General features: G+C 36.6%; 1 protein-coding gene across 1 annotated transcript in view; it reads right to left on the bottom strand.

Annotated features, from left to right (window-relative positions):
• Window positions 1–4713: 4713 nt before the first annotated feature.
• LOC126260900 (FAS-associated factor 2) overlaps window positions 4714–19821 on the bottom strand; it is a 118966-nt gene continuing 103858 nt past the window's right edge. The window contains exon 8 of the mRNA XM_049958354.1: window positions 4714–5648. Within this exon, the coding sequence (XP_049814311.1) occupies window positions 5469–5648 (180 nt within the window). The 3' untranslated portion in view covers window positions 4714–5468. The remainder of the gene's footprint in view (window positions 5649–19821) is intronic.

Raw genomic sequence — 19821 nt, 5'->3', positions numbered from 1 at the left:
GTTTACTTTAAAAACTATGAAGAAGGAAACCAGAAGGCACAACATTTTATAACCAGGACAGAAGTCCCTTCAGTTTACCCCTGTTTATTCTGAAGGTAATATTAGTTAGGCAACAGTGATCAGCTATAAGGTTACATTTATATATTGCAAATAAATCTAGTGAACTTAGGCACTTTGGCATGTTGGTTTGTTATTGCACAAAAGAAAGGAGGAGCCCAACACACTTCAAGAAGTAAAATTGACTTTGGCTTCTTTTGCATGGGACCAAGTATTTTGAGTATTTACAGGAGAGCCAGGTCTTTTTCACAGAAATAGAAAAATGCATATAATATGATAGGTTCTTCTCAAAATGGTCCAGACTTTGCTGACAAATTTGCTTCTGCATTTGCTTTGAACAGTATTCAAGACTATGTGCAACCCACCTTCCTCAAAGTATTCTCAGATATAGTTCTTCACGCAAAAGATCTCAGTCTCTCTCTGTTTTGTAATATGCCTGCTACGTAAACTATTTCACACTATTCACGGTTTGTTTAATATGATATTTTACAGTCCATCAACATTTTTGACCTGGACAGTAGATATGAAACGAATTTCATGCAAAAATTTGTAAGGCAAGTGCAACTACATGCCAAGGCAATTATTCATCAGAAACAAGGCTACTGTCAAGAGTGCCCTGGGGATGTGTGACAGGAATACTCTTATTTTCTGTATAAGTAAATCATGTGATGGACACAGTGAACAGCAATTTACAGCTGTTTGCTGATGATGCTGTGGTGTACAGCAGGAAGGTGTTATCGTTGAGTGACAGTAGGATGACACGAGATAACTTACCGTATTTACTCGAATCTAAGCCGCACTCGAATCTAAGTAGCATCTGAAAAATGAGAGTCAAAATCAAGGAAAAAAAAAATTCCTGAATTTAAGCCGCACCTGAAATTTGAGAGTTGAAATTCAAGGGGAGAGAAAAGTTTTAGGCCGCACCTCCAAATCAAAACAAAGTTTGTTCATTTTAATATGACACACAATTTAGGTTGAATGAATGACGATACAGCTACAGCAGTTTGGTTCGAGTCGTAAGCTTAGCAGTTAAGCTTTACCTGGTAGCCATTGCTATGCGTCAGGTGCTCCGTCCGTATTTATACCGGTACCCTTCCTTTTCCACATGCTTGGTCTGGTTTGAATTGATTGCTTATTTTTCTTTGATCTGATAAGTGCCGTTCTCTTTGTTATAGGTGTTTACGTCACTCTAAGCTGAAAATGCATTGTCGCCGCTCGCATCATGGCTTGCTTTTGTGCGTGCTATTGCCGCTTACAATTAAAAAGAGAGAGAGAGAGAGAGAGAGAGAGAGAGAGAGAGAGAGAGAGAGAGAGAGAGAGGAATCCTCTCATTAGCGAAACAATGGCAAGAGACTGCTATTTGTTGTTACTTACACTGCTGCTTTCTTTGACAATGATCAACAAGAACCAGGTAATAGACTGCGTATGATAGATGTTCTGAATGAGAGCTCAGCGAAAATTTTTCTCCGTTTGAAAATCTTTGCAGACGCCTCTTTAGTACATTACATTCTGCATAGAAATTAGAGTCATCTTAGATTTAAAAATCTACTCAATTGCCGTGCTTCATTTCTGACTGTATCACTATTAGGCATAAGAATAATATGAATATAAACATGGCATGATATGTATATTCTTCTGCATTTGCTGTTGTCTCACTCTAGTTTCGTAGTTTATTACACAGACAGAATTTAAATGAGATAGCAGCAAACACGAAAGAATACATGGAAAAATGTTTATACTCATATTATTCTTATGGTGAGAGAATACTGCATGTGATTCACAATTCATAAAAGTTCCTATTAGCAACCACCTCTTCTCACAGGTAGGAAAAAATTCAGAATGTAGAGTTGGCCATATTGACAAACATCCCAAACAGTCTTGCCAGTTGGATTTTCGTAGTATATGGAAATGCTGCTACATTCGAAGATGAACAACATGGAATTTGTATTTACTTCGTTGGATAATGTATGAAAATGCAGTGGTCGAAACTCGGGGCGGAGAAAAAAGCTCGTCTTCCACCTTTTTTTAAATTTATTTACTGATGCAGAGGTTTTGGCGCCAGTATTTATCTTTGTGCCTGCAAAGCATGCCTGTGTAGCGCTACATATATTCGATGGCAGAAGTTAGTTGTGGCAGCACCTACCAACATTTATCAGAATTTCCGCTTACTTTGCACTCGATTCTAAGCCGCAGGCGGTTTTTTGGATTACAAAAACCAGAAAAAAAAGTGCGTCTTAGATTCGAGTAACTACAGTAGACACAATTTCTAGTTTGTGTGATGAATGACAGCTTGCTCTAAAAAAAGGTAATGTGATGCTAGCCACAGTCACATCAATTAAATATCCAGGCATAACTTTTCAAAGTGATTTGAAATGGAATGATCACATCAGATTGGTAATAGGGAATGTGAGTGGTTGACTTTGCTTTATTGGGAGAATAAAGCAAATTTTGGGGAAGTGTAGCTCATCTATAAAGGAGACAGTGTATAGTACACTAGTGTGATTCATTTTTGAGTAATGCTCAAGAGTTCTGGATTCCCACCAGATCAGATTAAAGGAGAGCAAGGAAGCAATTCAGAGGTGGACTGCTGGATTTGTTGCCGTTAGGTTCAATCTGCACACTTTATAAGAGTTCTATAGAGTTCTTCGTGATCTCAAATGGGAATCCCTGGAGGAAGACAATGCTCTTTTTGTGACACACAACTGAGGAAATTTAGAGAACCGGCATTTGTGGCTAACTGCTGCCAACGTGCATTTCGTGTAAGGACCACAAAGATAAGACGAGACAAATTAGAGCTCATATGGAGGCTTATAATCTGCCATTTTTCCCTCACTCTATTTGAGAGTGGAACAGGAAAGGAAATAACTATACAGTCCAGTCACATTAATGTGACCACCTCCTACATTCGACAGCTATGTGCGATAACCACTCACAGATGGCAGCACTAGTAGAGGGGTGTATATAAAGCATGTTGGGGAGGGGGGGGGAGGAGGCAGGGGAATGTGGAAAGCAATGCAGTGGTTGTCATAATATGGAAACAGAGCGATTTATCTCATGTCAAAAAGAAAATGACTGGCTTTCAGGCGAAGGGTGGAAGCATTTCCAAAGTGGTTAAGTTTTTAAATTGTTCATGTGTCACCGTTGTTAAAGTGTAGTGCATGTGGCGAAATAGTGCTATCCAAAACTGATGCCGAGTCAATTGTGATACACCAAAGGCCAAAGATGACAGGGGCAAATGACGTCTGTGGAGATGTGTACAGGCACACAAACGTGCAACTGTTGAGCAACTGACTGCCCAGACAAACAAGGGGCTACCAACATGTCTCCTCAATGACCGTTCAGTGAATATTGCTGCATATGGGTCTCCGCAGCAGCTGCCTGGTTTACGCATCCGTGTCAAGTGCTGATCATTGATGATGAAGGCTGGAATTTGGATGCCAATACCATAACTGGACATCCACCAAGTGGTGACTAGTCGGCTTTTCAGATGAATCATATTTTATGCTCCATCAGGCTGTTGGTGTGTACAGTGTGAAACATCTGATAGCAAACACCCTGCAACAATTGTTGAAAGGACTGACACGAGCGTGTTATGGGCTGGGTAATGTGTTCGTGGCATTCCCTGGGTTATCTCATCAGTTGGAAGGCATAATGGATCAGCACAAGGCTACATCTATCCTTAGGGGCCAGTGTATGTCCGTGGTTCGAAGAGCACCACGATGAGTTTACCATCCTCCCTGAATTTAAACCCAATCAAGAATCAGTGGGACCACCTCGATCAGGCCATTCGCACCATGGGTCCTCAACTGAGGCACCTAGTGCATCTACCAAGGCACAGAAACAGCATGGCTCCGAATCTGCATCGATACCTTCCAGAACCTGATTGACACTCTTTTGCATGCCTCACACTGGTCCATGCTGTAAAAGGTGATTATTCACGCTTTTGACAGGTGGCCATATAAGTGTGGCAGTGGTACATGGTACCATCCAACGTGCATCATACGGTGGCTTGTGGAGTATGTTCACAGATGTAGAACTCAGTCGCCAAGGGCCTTAATTGCCAAAATGATGCAACATACAACTTATAAGCAGTCACCTGATTTGGATATAATTCTATTGGCAATACCAACTCTAAATCAAATATGTTCATGACTACATTATATTTCAGGTTATTCATTTACATGAAACACACAGAATATGGCTACTTTTAAAAGCTGGATTAAAAACTTTTCTGTAGAAGCATCTGAACAAGAAACATTAAAGTACATGCAGCATCATAAGAATAAGAAACTGTCATTGGTCCCAATGAGGTCTCTGTGCCAAACACAAATTTTTTATATACATTTCCTTTCTCTTATGCGCATGGTGTCTGGGTCATTAGTACCCTTCCTAATACCAAATTTAATGCTTGTTATAGGTGCACCTTCCTTCAGTATGTTGTATAATCCATTTGATGAGAAACCCACAAATTAGTATTTCACAATTACAAAAATTGAACCACTATTTTACATTTAAATTGATTGTAATAGTTATGTTGCAAAACATTCCTCAAGTTTTTCAAATAATTGTCTGTAATTCCAAAGTAACTTCAATAAAATTGTTTAGTTGCACAATTGTTTTATTTAAAATAGAAATTCATCTGAGCAGAATGACACAATTTTAACAGAGTATGAAATAATATGTTTACATCCTTATATTTACTACACTCAACAAAAAAGATACAAATAGACTTACATAAACACAAGGTGAACAGATAAGATGATATGTAACTATACACACTTCTTGTCAACAAAATGTACAATATTATATTAACATAAAAAATATATATGAAATAACAGAGAGAAATGCAAAACTGAGAGTTTAAAATAAATACTTTGCAAAGTAGAAAATACTTAACAGTGGACCTGCCAAAGTCATTCTGTTCATAAATAATTTTGCTGAACCAGCTTTCAATGTGATAAAGAGTGGTTAACTCAAAGAGACTTCACCAGTTACGTCACCCTTACTTGCCTCTGTGGGTTATAAGTGCTTTACACGTCAGTATAATGCAAATGATTCACTGATGTGAGAATGTGCATTTCCAATTACAGCAGCTTATAAAAAAGGTGAGGAATGGGAAATACTTGCTCACTTGAAACAGAGAGATAACATGTGTTGACACTCCAAAAGTACATGCTGTGTAATGCATGCAATTTTCATCCAATTTTGTGTCTTACATACTGCAAAATTATGACTCTGTTCCCTTACCATACGAAGTGAAAAACATTCATGTTTGTTTATGGGGGCTAGGGCAGCAGTATTTTGTTAAATCTTTAATTAGCTTGCCAGACTTAAAATGGGAAGTAGACAGTGGAAGAAAAGGTGACACTAGGAAACTGGTTGTCTGGGTATAATGTAAAAAATTATCACATTTATGCATCCAAATCATAAACAAACAGCACTTCTCTCCGAATGAGGCCAGCTTCTGCCAGTGTCTGCTTTGCTGTTCCCTCTGCTCCAGGAGAGCATTGTAGGACACGCTTTGGAAAATTTGTTGCCACTTCAAAACTCACTGGTGATGATGGGTGACAAAATATATAATAGAAAACAGCCTGAAACAAAAAGGTGAAAAATAAATATACGGACTTTGAATATTACAAAATTGTAGCAATTCAAGGAAAGTATTAGATTATAGCACAGATGTGTAAATACTCTGAGTATAAAGTTATGGATTAACGAAAACACTCCAGGACAAAATATAATTTTTGAAAGCAAGTACATTGGTACTGAACATAGAAGAGAGGGACTGAGCAGCTGAGAGGCACATACAAAAGAGGAAAAACTGCTTTGCACTTGCACAATGTGTGTATCAACACTTACGTCTTTTTGGCATTAACATAAAATATCTGTAATTCTCTCTAAGTTATTCGAAAACACCGCATAGTTTGGTTTATAGTACCACTACTCCTCCTACCCCATTAGTGTAACTCAACCGTTTATCTTGTTGTCATAAAATGTAAGGGCTGCGTCTTGTTAAGCAATGTACACATGCCAGAGACACCAATATATAATATAAAAAAGGGTGTTGTTTTATTCTTTCTTACAGTTGATATTCACAGCATTGGAGGTAAATATCATTTGTGACATTTATAGAGCTTTCAATGGTGCAGTATGCAGTATCCTCTTCAATCAGCTCTGACACATATTTTCTTCAGTAGCAGTTGTTTTGATGTCCGTCCTCTTTTGGAGTACTGCTGTGTGATCTGGGATCCTTACCAGATAGGATTAAGGGAGTACATTCAAAAAGTTCAAAGAAAAGCAGCACATTTTGCATTATCGTGAAACAGAAGAGAGAGTGTCACTGACATTATACAGGATTTGGAGTGGACATCACTAAAACAAAGTTGTTTTTCATTCCAGTGGGATCTCCTCACAAAATTTCAATCACTCACTTTCTCCTCTGAATGCGAAAATATTTTGTTGACACCGACCTACATTGAGAGAAACAATCATCAAAATAAAATAAGGAAAATGAGAGCTCGCACAGAAGGATATAGGTGTTCATTTTTTCTTCATGCTGCTTGAGATTGGAACAACAGAAAATTATTGTAAAGGTGGTTCAATGAACCTTCTGCCAGGCACTTAAGGATACAGGGTACTTTTCTGGCCCAATATTATGTAAAAATCAACAGCTGTTTCTTTCAGGCACTGTTTATAATGTATATGTTTTACAGATTTTTTTGTTGATATCATGCAATGCAGCACACTTTCTAAACAAACTAGAAGTATTTTGAATATTTTTGAACCTGCTTAGTGTTATTCAAAAAATTACAAAGAAATTGATGCAATTTTTTTCCAAAATGCTTCCCCAAATTGAGGTACCATTTAATCCAGTGTTATACATTTTAAGGAGACCAAATTTTTACCAGATATGCATGACATGATGGCTGAGGTACTAGACCTATTTAATTCCACCTATTACGTACATTTCAAGGATAAAAAAATCACATCTTACATTTTAATTTTTATAATTTTTTCCTAATAAAAATGTTATTTTTTATATAATTTAGTTGATTCTGCAATAATTAGTAGTAGTTATTGCAAGATACAGAAAAAAATCAGGGAGATGCTTCATAAACTTTAGGAAATATTTGTACCTAAAAAATACAACTTCCGGGAAACTGCGAATGAAGGTATGAGTCCAATTAAACTGTGCCTCAGAACATTCCTGAATCATAGTCTTCATCCTGCACCATTTCTTCATCTTCTAGCTTCCTCTTGGAATTCCTTTTAGCACTTCATGCCTCTTTGGTAACTTGAACAGCAAATCTTTCAGCTTCGTGCACCCTTTGTCTGTCACACGCAAGCAATTTATCTTCCATATTAGAGCCACATTTTATGCTTAAATTTCTCAGGACTTCCAGTCTTCCTATCACTCCATCACTGAAACATATCACTGCATCAAGTACACCAACTTTTAATGTATTTAGTCCTACAAAAACATTCTTGGGTAATCTTTCCCATATGCAATGGTTGAAACTTTTATTTGTATTCTGAGTGCCACCATGAAGAAATTTACTAAGCAAAACAGGGTCACTCAGGCCTCTATAAATTGGTTTTATTTAATTCATAACAGGCTCAGGAAGAGAATGCTTATGATGGTATATTTGACCACTATCTTTTTCTTTTTGGTAACCACACCAAGGATCTGCTCCTTTAGGGCAAAGTCCATGAACAGGGTGGTTATCTGTACACAACTCATGAAAGTAGTTGGCCCAGACAGACTTTCTCATTGCTGTAACATCATTTAGAGGTGCAGTTTGTCTAATGGCCAATCCATAATAACTCTGAAGAAGGTCTATTTCTGCTTCTGTCAATCTGTCTCAGCCACAAAGAGATTTTCCATCAGATAGCAACTTTACTTTCATTTCTCTTCGTAGCTTTCTCAATGCAGTACCCATCCTCTTTTTCACATGTCCACAACACACCACTTTTGTTGGCAAGGTATCACCATAAACATTGAACTCATTAATTTTATTGAAATCTTTAGAGTCCCCATCGCCTAGGTACTTCGTAAATCTAACGTTATAAATAGGCACCGATCTCTGAAATATTTTTAGAGCTCCATCACACTCTATTCCTCCACTGTAACCATCATAATTCTTAGAAAACTGATGTTCAATATGTTCCTCAGTGTTACCATGGCAGGTGTGATAGTACCTAGATAAGCACTCAACATCAACAACTTTTCTATTCTCCAGAGAAGTAGCACTTCACCATTCCAGGAATGATGTCCTCGACGTTGCCATATCCCACCAAGTGCAACAGCAATGTCCCTGGTTCCACTAATATTTACTGCACGTTTCATAGATGCTTTAGATACAACCATCAAGGCACCTAAAAGTATTTTTATGTACTTGCTGAACCTACTGGGAGGAGGAGGAGGAGGAGGAGGAGGAAGGTCCATCAAACCACAAAGCATCTGAGCAGCCTTTTTTCCTTTTCCTATTGCACGCATTGCATACACTAGTTTCAAATTCACATCATGTAAATTATGCACAATGTTTGAAGTCATTTTCGAGGTAGATTTATTGCATGATCCACACAGAACAACTAATTTTGACGCTAAACCCTTCCTGCTAGTTTGTTGTTCAGTTATTTCCAGACAGCCTACACCATCACACTGTTTACATTTTGCCACTTATCAAAGAAGATAAGATGCCCACATCAACAACAAAAAATCCGCTACAAACAGCATCATTGTTAACACAAAAATATGAATCGCCAGGAGGCGTGCCATGTGGGAGGTTCTTCCCTGAAGAACTGATACATAGGTTACTTTCAACAGTGTGGCTTGCTTTGTTTGTGAACTGGTTACCACAGAATTTCCTTTATTGAATTTCTTGATGTGTGGCATATTTCGTATTTATTGCACACTAAAGTATATGTACCTCCACAAATATATTTTGCAATTGGGCAACAAACATTCAGTAACACATGAACAAACTGCTTCAGTGAAACAAAAGTAAATACTAGCAAAGATAATCATTTACAGTCACTAGAAACATGAACTGTTACCAACATATACAATGTATCATACGTATAATCACTGGAACAGAAAGTTCACAATTCTTTTAGAAATAATACTGGTTTCTGTAACAGAAATAAATAAGGTGTGGCGGTATACATCACCGTAACTTTAAAATTTGGTATATATAGATCATTTTTCATTTGAACCCCTATAACGTATATATCAATGTAATCAGGAAAGACTATAGAATTTAATAAAGTCATAAAAAAATTCATTTTTTCCACCATTTATAAGTATCCTGTATCCTTAAGTGTGATTTGCAGAGTATCGATGTAGATGTAGATGTCTGAATCAAATTTGATTTTAAACAGAATTTATTGTGTGACTGAATTCCCCTAATGAATACTCAACCCCACTCTTAAGTCTCAGTAGCACATCACACAAAAATATTTTTCCCAGTACATGCCAGGAATGGTACAGCAACCAGTAATATACAATGAAGAAACAAACAGTTTTGGTTCAGGGATGTAATTATTATATATTTACAAATGATGCATTTCGCCTGATTCAGGCACAATCAGTTGGGCTGAATATTATATAGTGTTAGATGCATGGGATGCAGAGCATACAGAATGTCCGCCCAATAATTTCCCTCGTCAAATATTTGGGAAGTTTGCATGGTGTCCTTTGCGAGGCATGCGACATAGTCAACTGAATGCAAAACAGGATCAGGCCTAAATAGATCTGTCACCAAGCAAACACGTCAGCGGTGTAGTAGCTATATGTATAGGTCAGATATGAGCAACTACGCCTCCCATTGTTTGCATGGTGGCAGAGCTAAGTAGGTCTGATTCTGTTTTGGATTCATTGGACTATGCCACATGCCTCAACAACGACACTGTGCAATGCTTCTGAATATTTGGCAAGGGCAATTTTTTGGTGGGACATTCTGCATGCTCTGTATCCCACGTACCTAACACATTCTAATATTCAGGCAATCTGAAGATGCTTGAATTAGGTGAGATGTGTCACTTGTAAATAAATAATAATTATATCCCTGCAACCAAGACTGTTTGTTTCTTCACCATTACACAAAAATGTTCTTCTTTCAGCTCTTCCTATTCTTCTATAGAGACGATGGACTGAAAATCACACACAGCACAAAAAAGTATGCCATGTAACACATATTATATGTGTACAATTCTGAAACATGAAGTAATAGATTGAATTAAATATGGTTATAGCACATACTTTTTTAAAAAAACATCACAACAGGCCAGAATTCTGTCAGTATAAATATTTCCAGAATGACACCACATGTTGTTGTTGTTGTGGTCTTCAGTCCTGAGACTGGTCTGACGCAGCTCTCCATGCTACTCTATCCTGTGCAAGCTTCTTCATCTCCCAGTACCTACTGCTACCTACATCCTTCTGAATCTGCTTAGTGTATTCATCTCTTGGTCTCCCTCTACGATTTTTACCCTCCACGCTGCCCTCCAATGCTAAATTTGTGATCCCTTGATGCCTCAAAACTTGTCCTACCAACCGATCCCTTTTTCTAGTCAAGTTGTGCCACAAACTTCTCTTCTCCCCAATCCTATTCAATACCTCTTCATTAGTTAACGTGATCTACCCACGTTATCTTCAGCATTCTTCTGTAGCACCACATTTCGAAGGCTTCTATTCTCTTCTTGTCCAAACTGGTTATCGTCCATGTTTCACATCCATACATGGCTACACTCCATACAAATACTTTCAGAAACGACTTCCTGACACTTAAACCTATACTCGATGTTAACAAATTTCTCTTCTTCAGAAACGATTTCCTTGCCATTGCCAGTCTACATTTTATATCCTCTCTACTTCGACCATCATCAGTTATTTTGCTCCCCAAATAGCAAAACTCCTTTACTACTTTAAGTGTCTCATTTCCTAATCTAATCCCCTCAGCATCACCCGATTTAATTTGACTACATTCCATTATCCTCGTTTTGCTTTTGTTGATGTTCATCTTATATCCTCCTTTCAAGACACTGTCCATTCCGTTCAACTGCTATTCCAAGTCTTTTGCTGTCTCTGACAGAATTACAATGTCATTGGCGAACCTCAAAGTTTTTACTTCTTCTCCATGAATTTTAATACCTACTCCGAATTTTTCTTTTGTTTCCTTTACTGCTTGCTCAATATACAGATTGAATAACATCGGCAGTATCTATCTTACCACATGAAAGGATGAAATATGGGACACTGCTGTATAAGTCAGGATGACTTCACATTATCTCAATGGTTTCAAAAGAGTAGACAACATTCATATTGTTGGCTCTATATTCCAAAGATTACTGTTCTCCATATCCAATCACTCACCAAGAAATAACTGTACTCTTCAATGAATGACTAAATTGGAGTGCAAGTAAATACAGCACGTGTACTTGCACATATGAAAATAATGACATTCTGGAAATAACAACAGATGAGATATATGATGCTGTTCAAGGAATGAAGAAAGGCAATGGGACAGCAGATGAGGATGTTTCAACAGAAAGTACTAAAACTGAATGCAAAGTAATACAAATAGAACTTTTAAAATTATTTGGAGAACATCTGTAGAGGAAGGCAACTTCACAAATGTGAACTATGCTGTAACTGTTCTATTTCACAATAAAGATCATAGGCAAGACATAAAGAACTGTCAGACCTATCAGTTTCCATAATGTACAATGTATTCACTAAAATGATCGCACACCATACACGAAACAATTGATTTGAATGAAGTAAAGGAACAAGCTGGTTTTAGAAGCAAATGTAGCACATGGGATTACTTGGAATAAAATTAAACAATGATAGACACTACCCCACTGGATGTGGTTGATTAATCTTGAGAAAGTTTCTGACTCAATTTCTACAAAATGTCTTTTATTAGGCCAGTGGTTCCCAACCTCCCTCCCTCCCTCACCAAGGGATAAAATGAAGGGTAAAACAGAAAGGTACAATTATTTTTCGGCCACAAAACTAAATTATTTTTAAATGATCATTACTGCTTTCATTATTTTGTAGGAGAGTAGGGGAGTGATTACCAAACTGTCATTACCAGTAATTACATTTTTTATTTCAAATACTAGCACTGACAGATGTGGTGGTTACAGTTTGTGAAACGAATGTATGGACCTCCTCACATAGTCCACACACTACATACCTACTTTGTACCATGGATACATGATGATAAAATTGACACATATATGTTGCATATATCATGAAGATCTCTTCTCTGAGTTGCAAGTAGTTCCCACAATAGACCAAAAATTGTTTTATTACTCACTTTGCAACAATAAACGAACTAAATGACAGTGCAACAAAACAGTTACTGTCAAACAATGGAAACGACAGGTAGGAGTATCAATAATGTAGTAGAAGATAAAACTACTACTTACAATGTAAAGATAACGCACTCAGTTGCAGACAGCACAGTTAAAAAGATGCTTACACATAAGCTTCCAGCCTCAGCCTTCATCAGAAAAAGGGAAAACCGCAGCATTCATTCCCACAAGTAGCCACATCTCACGCACACATGACTGCCAACTCTGCCACCTCGGGCCACAATGCATTCTGGCCCAAGCTGATGGATCTGGCAGTCGTGTGCGCATGAGGTGTGCTTACTTGTGTGAATGAATGGTGAGTACTTCTCTTTTTCCGATGAAGGCTGAGGCTGAAAGCTTATGTGTAAGCATCTTTTTAGTTGTGCTGCCTGCAACTTAGTGTGTTACCTTTACAGCAAGTAGCAATCTACTGTTTCCTACATTGTTAAAACAGTAACTATGTAATGGCTACTACAATGCTGTAGTACCTACTTAGTCTTCTCCTTTCTTTCTTTGATTTCACATATCTGTGGACCACGTGGAGAAACTTCATGATTCTGTCTTTTCTGCTGATTTTTCTGTCTTCCAGAATTTCTTCATTCTCTCAATGCATTCTTCTCTTCTTTCATCTATCCATACCGTGATGCACTTTCTGACTTTTACCTGAAACCCCCAGAACTTCCTAACTCTGTCAAGAATTTCTCCTTATGTAATGTTAATTTCAACTAAGTCCTGTTTCACTTCCCTGAACCAAATGATTCATATTTTTTGATTTATGCTGAAATGGTCAAATATTTTTCAGTCAGTCTTTCTGGGTTCATTTGAGTCAGGAGGCCATAAAATGAAATCCTACTTTTCCTGAGAGCATATGACAGTTTTTCACTTTTAGTGTGGGTTTCTTCATTACCTCTTCTCATTAACACACTCCCAACCTTTCTTCAACTGAATATTTTCCATAGTACCTTCCTTTTCTTTTTCTCCAGTTCTTCAGTTTCTCCCTTCTTGTTGAGGACTAAAAATTCTGCTGCATAAAGGCACTCCAGTTTAATGGCAGTGTTGTGTTGTTGTATCTATGTTATTAGTGACAGTGATTTCTTATTATAACTGTTATTATTATTATTATTAGCAGCAATTAGCAGTACAAAGTGTCTCACTGTCTCATTAGTCTTTGGATTAATAAAACACCTACAATACTAAATATCATTTATCTTTCAACATTTCAAAAGTTAAAATTTTCAAAGAAAATTCTTTTTCATTCTAAAGCTTAGTTAGACAATGATGCTGATAGTAGGGGGAGGTGAGGGGTTAGCTAATATCTTACTGCATTCTTGGGTAATGGGCTTAGAAAGACTGGCAGCCATAGCAACATAACAGTAGATCAATTATGAAATATCTATTTCTCTAATGTTTGGCTATATATAATTTCAATGAAACATTCATAAGATTTTTTCATATATTAGGTGCAATTTGACTGTAATATAATTCCAATGCCACATTCAAAATTTGACAGGTGTCTTTAGCTGTTTATTATTATTCATGTGAGTTCTATAAATTTAAAACAAAATACTGAGATATTGTATTGAGAAAGGTCTCAGATGTCAAATTATTTTATAAAATATTAATCTGCATGGCCATTGCTGTAATGGATCATATTTCACTTTTAAAAAGAAATTATTGAATTTGGGCTATTCATTCATAAATTTGGCCCACTCCCTTATCTTCCATTTATATGTTTCCCATTCCTCAAGTACATGTAATTTCATTCCTTTAGGTGCTACAAGTGAAATTTTCATAGTATTTTCAGTACCACCTGCTATGTGTTTTGTGCTTCCCAAATGATGGCCAAAAGCAGTCTTGTTGTTCAGTCTGATATGTACCTACTTAGACCAACAAGACTGCTTTTGCCTATCATTTGTGAAGCAAAAATCAAGCAGCAGGCATTATTGAAAATACTATGAAAATTTTACAAGTAGCAGCTAAAGGATCATATGGCATTCATTGTGATACTTACACATTCATGTAACAGTAAAGTTGACATAGTTCATATGTACATTTATATGTTATTTACCAAACTTAATTACAAATGCTTCAATGTGCTCAATCGCTTTATCTGTTGCTGCAAGGAAATTGGTGAAGGTCCCTTGTAAGTTTAATTTGGAAATTCCTCTGTTAAAGGAATGATATTGGACATACTTGAGGAATGAGAAATACATAAATGGAAGATACAGGAGCCAGAAAAATTGATGTTTGAACAGTTTGAATTTATGCACAAAAATTTTTGTTCTTTTAAACTAGGGTTCACAACTTGACACCAATAAAAACAATTATATGCAACTGTGACAGAAACCTAAATAAATTAAAAGTAAATGCAGTTGCTGATCCTTACAAGAACACAATATTGGAATTGCATAAAAAGGTCCTGTAATGCTTCTTTACTTTCACTGATGGTAACTATTTCAACCTTTCACCCAGAATTTAAATCTCACCTTTGTTTTATTTACATCTGTTAAGTACAAAACATATAGGCATAGGCATAGGCATATAGGCATAGACCCATTTCGAATGCTCTGTATTTGTTATCAATATCTTAGGATAATGACATAGTGTTATCAACATGTATATGTTAATGACATAGTGTCATCAACATGAATACTCCCCGCTTAATATAAATTTGTATAATGTTTTCATTTTTATTGTGAAATTAACACTTTATAAAATTCCAAATGTTTGCTATTGTACTACACTAACATTCATATGATTTATATATACAATGTTATGAGAATATAACCATCTTTATACTGTAATTGAACTTATTGACGAAGCCCACTGTATAAGAAAATACTGAACGGCTAATAAAGATTCTTATTCTTATTCATTTAGAGCTTTTTAACAGAGCATTTAGTAGCTGAATGGATAGCTATCGAGTGTTGTAATCCGGGAGTCATTGGCTTCATTCTCACAAAAAGAAACTTTTTTTTAAAATTTGAATTCCATATTTATTATCAAATTGAAATGTTAATTAACAAATATTGAATCAAATTTTTAAAAATAAAAATAATGTGCATTATTTTCAATACTGTGCAAAGAAAAGAATAGTTGCCACTTACCATATAGCGGAGATGCTGAGTCACAGACAGGCATAGTCAGAAAGTGAGCTCTTTCAGTCAACAAAGCCTTCATCGGAAAAACACACACACACACACACACACACACACACACACACACACACACACACACACACACACACACACACACACACACGACCACAGTCTCTGGCTGTCGAGGTCAACTGCCTATCTGCAAATCAGCATCTCCGCTACATGGTGAGTAGCGACTATCCTTTACACAATATTGTTATATTCCATCCCAGATTTTCCAATGTATTATTTCAATCATTACTCACATAAAATTATGAGTATAAACAACAATTTGAAATGTATTATTGTTAAATGAAAAAATTATATGTATCAACAATACTGTTCACAGCTCTAAAAATAAAATAGTATAGTAATTTTTAGTTGACGTTTCAGATTTTTATATCAAGTTTTAGTTCATTGTGAACATCCACATTTCCATGTGAGTAGTAATTAAAAATAAAAACATGGTACATTTATTTAATAAAATCAATATTTGTAAGTTGAGATTTCAATCCAATAATAAATATGAGTGTCCAATAAAATTAGAGAGAAAAGATAAACATTGTAGCTAGTGACAGTCAAATCACTGGCTACGTGCTTACAATTCTAGAAAGCTACACTCTCAGCTGCAGGGTGGCTTTGTTTAAATATTCAAAATGTTTTATACTTAACAGCACTCAGAAACCTTTGAAGACAATCATTGCAACTGTCAATTAGTGTGATACAGTGGTTCGGGGAACTTATATTGAGGCACTGAGTTCAAATTCTGTTCAGTACGAAGAAAATCGAGGAGGAGCAGTCCGTGACACCCCTGTGCATGTACAAAATGGTTACCTATTTCAAACAGCCACTGTGTTAAGACACTCTGCATCTACTTCCAACAACAAAGGTTATGCTCTTAGAAGATGTACATTACATGCAAAAAGTACTGTATGAAAATAACACAGACTGATTGTTTACATGACACTGACTATAAACTGCAGATCCCATACAACCTCAACAGACATGTAAAATGCTGACACTGTTGAACAGTTTACGCAAAATACTTTATAATCATGGATGGTCAATTATCGAATAATGCTATTATGACAATGTTTAAAGAAATCATGGATAGCAATAATAAGTCACAGCAGAAATAAGACTAATGTTTCACTGAAATCTGTGATGCAATGAACCAGCAGACTCAAAAACTCAGTGACGAAGTTACTAAAGTCTCACAAAAACAAGAAGAACTGACACTCTGTATAGAATAACAAATTAACGAATGTTTTGAACAACAAGAAACGCAACTTAATGAATGTCTCAATCAGCACATAGAAGCATGTAATTGATTTCAAGAGCAAGTTACACTTGCAGTCCAAGTGCAAAACGAGACTATTAACCAACAAAACAAAAAGATCGAACAGATATGTAAAACTCTCGTTCACAAGCAACATGAAATCAGCACAAATGTAATAGCTCACATAGAAAAATACAGAGACAATTTCTACAGTAAAGTTTTTGGTGATCTTAAAACCGTACAATAAACAAACATACAGTTACAAAACGATTTTACAGAGCATAAAACACAAGTAGAAACTCGTTTGAGTCAACAACATGAAAAACACCACGAAGACATATTAACTTTAACAATTAGAGCTCAATACTGATTCTACCGTAGTCAAATCTGACATATGCAAACTTAGCAAATGTACAAAGAAACTGCAGAAACAGATTGACAAAAATGACACCAACAATACTGCTCAAATTCCATCACTTACAGAAAAACTTGATGACCTTTCAAACAGAGTAGAAATTTTAGAAATTAATACTGATACTAAATCTGAAGAAACACTGCCTTCTACTTTCATTTAGTCTAAACAATTTCAATCTATAAACCGTGCTGTTAATGAGCTGAACTCATGTAGCAATGCACTGAATCGTAAAGTTAACAGTTTGCACCATGAAATTGCCATGTTAAAAGATGAAATATCATACAATCAAGTACATAGTAATCTCCAATATAATGAGGCAGAACCATTTGACACTACACCATCAGAGCACACTCTCAGCAGATTTCAACATGTGAGAGAATTAGATGCGGAACAATGTCCGCAAAACATATTTTTTAGCAATAATGAACCGACACAATTGTTTCTTGTCTGTTGGCATTAATTTTATCAATAAAGTAGTTATATCAATTTTTTAAAACTGTGCTTAATCCAATGTTTTCAAATATTATATCATAACCATGCGTATCTGTCGATTCAGGTTATGGCCAGAAAAACATGAAACTTGCCATTTTTCACATTATATAAGAGAGAACCATGGATGAAGGGCGACAGGCAGATTCCAAATTCCCAGACTTTTAGAAAGCATTTGACATGATTCCCTATTGCATATTGTTAACGAACGTATGAGTATATGGAGTAGGTTCCCAGATTTGCGGGCGGCCCAAAGAATTCATAAATAATAAAACCCAGCATGTTTTCCTCGACAGTGAGTGTTCATCAGAGACAAGGGTATATGAGGAATGCCCCAGGGAAGTAAGATAGGACTACTTTGAATCTCTATATACATAGGTCTAACACACAGCATGAGCATAAATTTCTGGCTATTTGCTGATGATGGTGTGGTGTATGGGAAGGTGTCTAAGATGAATGATTGCAGAAGGATACAAGATGCCTTAGAATTTCTGGTTGGTTTGATGAATGGCAGCTGGCTCTAAATGTAGAAAAACGTAAGTTAATGTGGATGAGCAGGGGAAAACAATCCTATAATGTTCGAATACAGCGTCAGTGGTCTGCTGCCTGACACAGTCACATCAAATACATACTTATGCATAATATTGCAAAGCAATATGAAATGGAATGAGCACATCAGATTGGTAGCAGGTAAGATGAATGGTTGACTTTGCATTATTGGGATAACTTTGGGAAAATGCAGCTTGTCTATAAAGAAGATGGCATACAGTACACTAAAGTGATTCGTTCTCGAGTACTGGTCCGGTAGGTTTCATCAGCATGCAAGTATCACAGAAATGCTTTGTGAACTCGTATCAAAATCCCTGAAAGGAACTGGCATTTGAGGCCGAATGCAATATGACTCTACCATCACCCACGTACATTCCGTGTAAGGAATATGATGATAAGAGAAATTTGAGCTCATATAGAGGCACACAGATAGTCTTTTTCCCTTGCTCTACTGGAGAGTGGAACAGGAAAGAAAATTACTAGTACTGGTAAGAGGTACCCTTGTCAGGCACCATATGGTGGCTTGCAGAGTATGCATGTGGATGTAGATGAACCTGTAAGCCCTTGTGTGCAACCATGTTTAGCTTCTTGTCACATAAATAACAGACAACTTAATTATGTCTTTGAAATTAAGTAAATTAATGCCTTTAAATAGTTTCAGGTTCACTGTCTACTTAATGCAATATTGCTGTAATAAGTTATCTCCAAGGCCAGTCATAGACTTTGGTCGTTCGTGTGTGTGTGTGTGTATATGAGAGAGAGAGAGAGAGAGAGAGAGAGAGAGAGAGTGTGTGTATATGAGAGAGAGAGAGAGAGAGAGAGAGAGAGAGAGAGAGAGAGAGAGAGTGTGCGTGCGCGTGCATTTTGTCTGATGAAGGCCTGCCTGGCCAAAAGCTTTGTTCGATAGTCTTTATTTGTGCCTAATTGCAACTCAGCATCTCCGCTATATGGTTGTTTTGTTCTATGACTGATGATAACAGTTTAGGAGTCAATTCTCTCTTTCATTCCTCTTCCTGCTGTTTAAACTTAGTGTGAATTCTGAAGATCAAAAAGTACAGGATATTCCTGTTATTACAGCACTGATTTCCCAAGAAGTCCTAGCTTTAATATGCCACAGATACTTAACTCCAATTGTTCAACCTTACTTTCCATTTTTTGTAAATTTCTGTGCAAGTTGGAAATGGACAGCAAAATGACAAGGCATTGACACTTTTCTTATGGTTTCTGATGACGGATGAGAGCACTTGCAGTTACTGAAAATCACAGATATTCTTTAATGACTGCGTACATGGATTCAGCCCTAGTCCAGCACACAGATTTCATCTGATTTAATTTAGCAAGAAGTTTCATAAAAGTGAACATGCTGCTGTAGACTGAAGGATTAATTCTAGGCATTGCACTACACCAAGTAGGTGAATTATGGAGAAAAATAATGTGTCAGTACAGTTCACCGTCACGTGGCTAATACTTTATTTCAGAGACATTTTTGTTTCAATCAGTCACTGACTGAATTCTTTAAACATTCAGTTGCA

Source organism: Schistocerca nitens, chromosome 5, assembly GCF_023898315.1.
Source record: "Schistocerca nitens isolate TAMUIC-IGC-003100 chromosome 5, iqSchNite1.1, whole genome shotgun sequence".
In the NCBI taxonomy this organism is placed as follows: domain Eukaryota; kingdom Metazoa; phylum Arthropoda; class Insecta; order Orthoptera; family Acrididae; genus Schistocerca; species Schistocerca nitens.
This window is presented reverse-complemented; position numbering and strand designations above follow the sequence as displayed.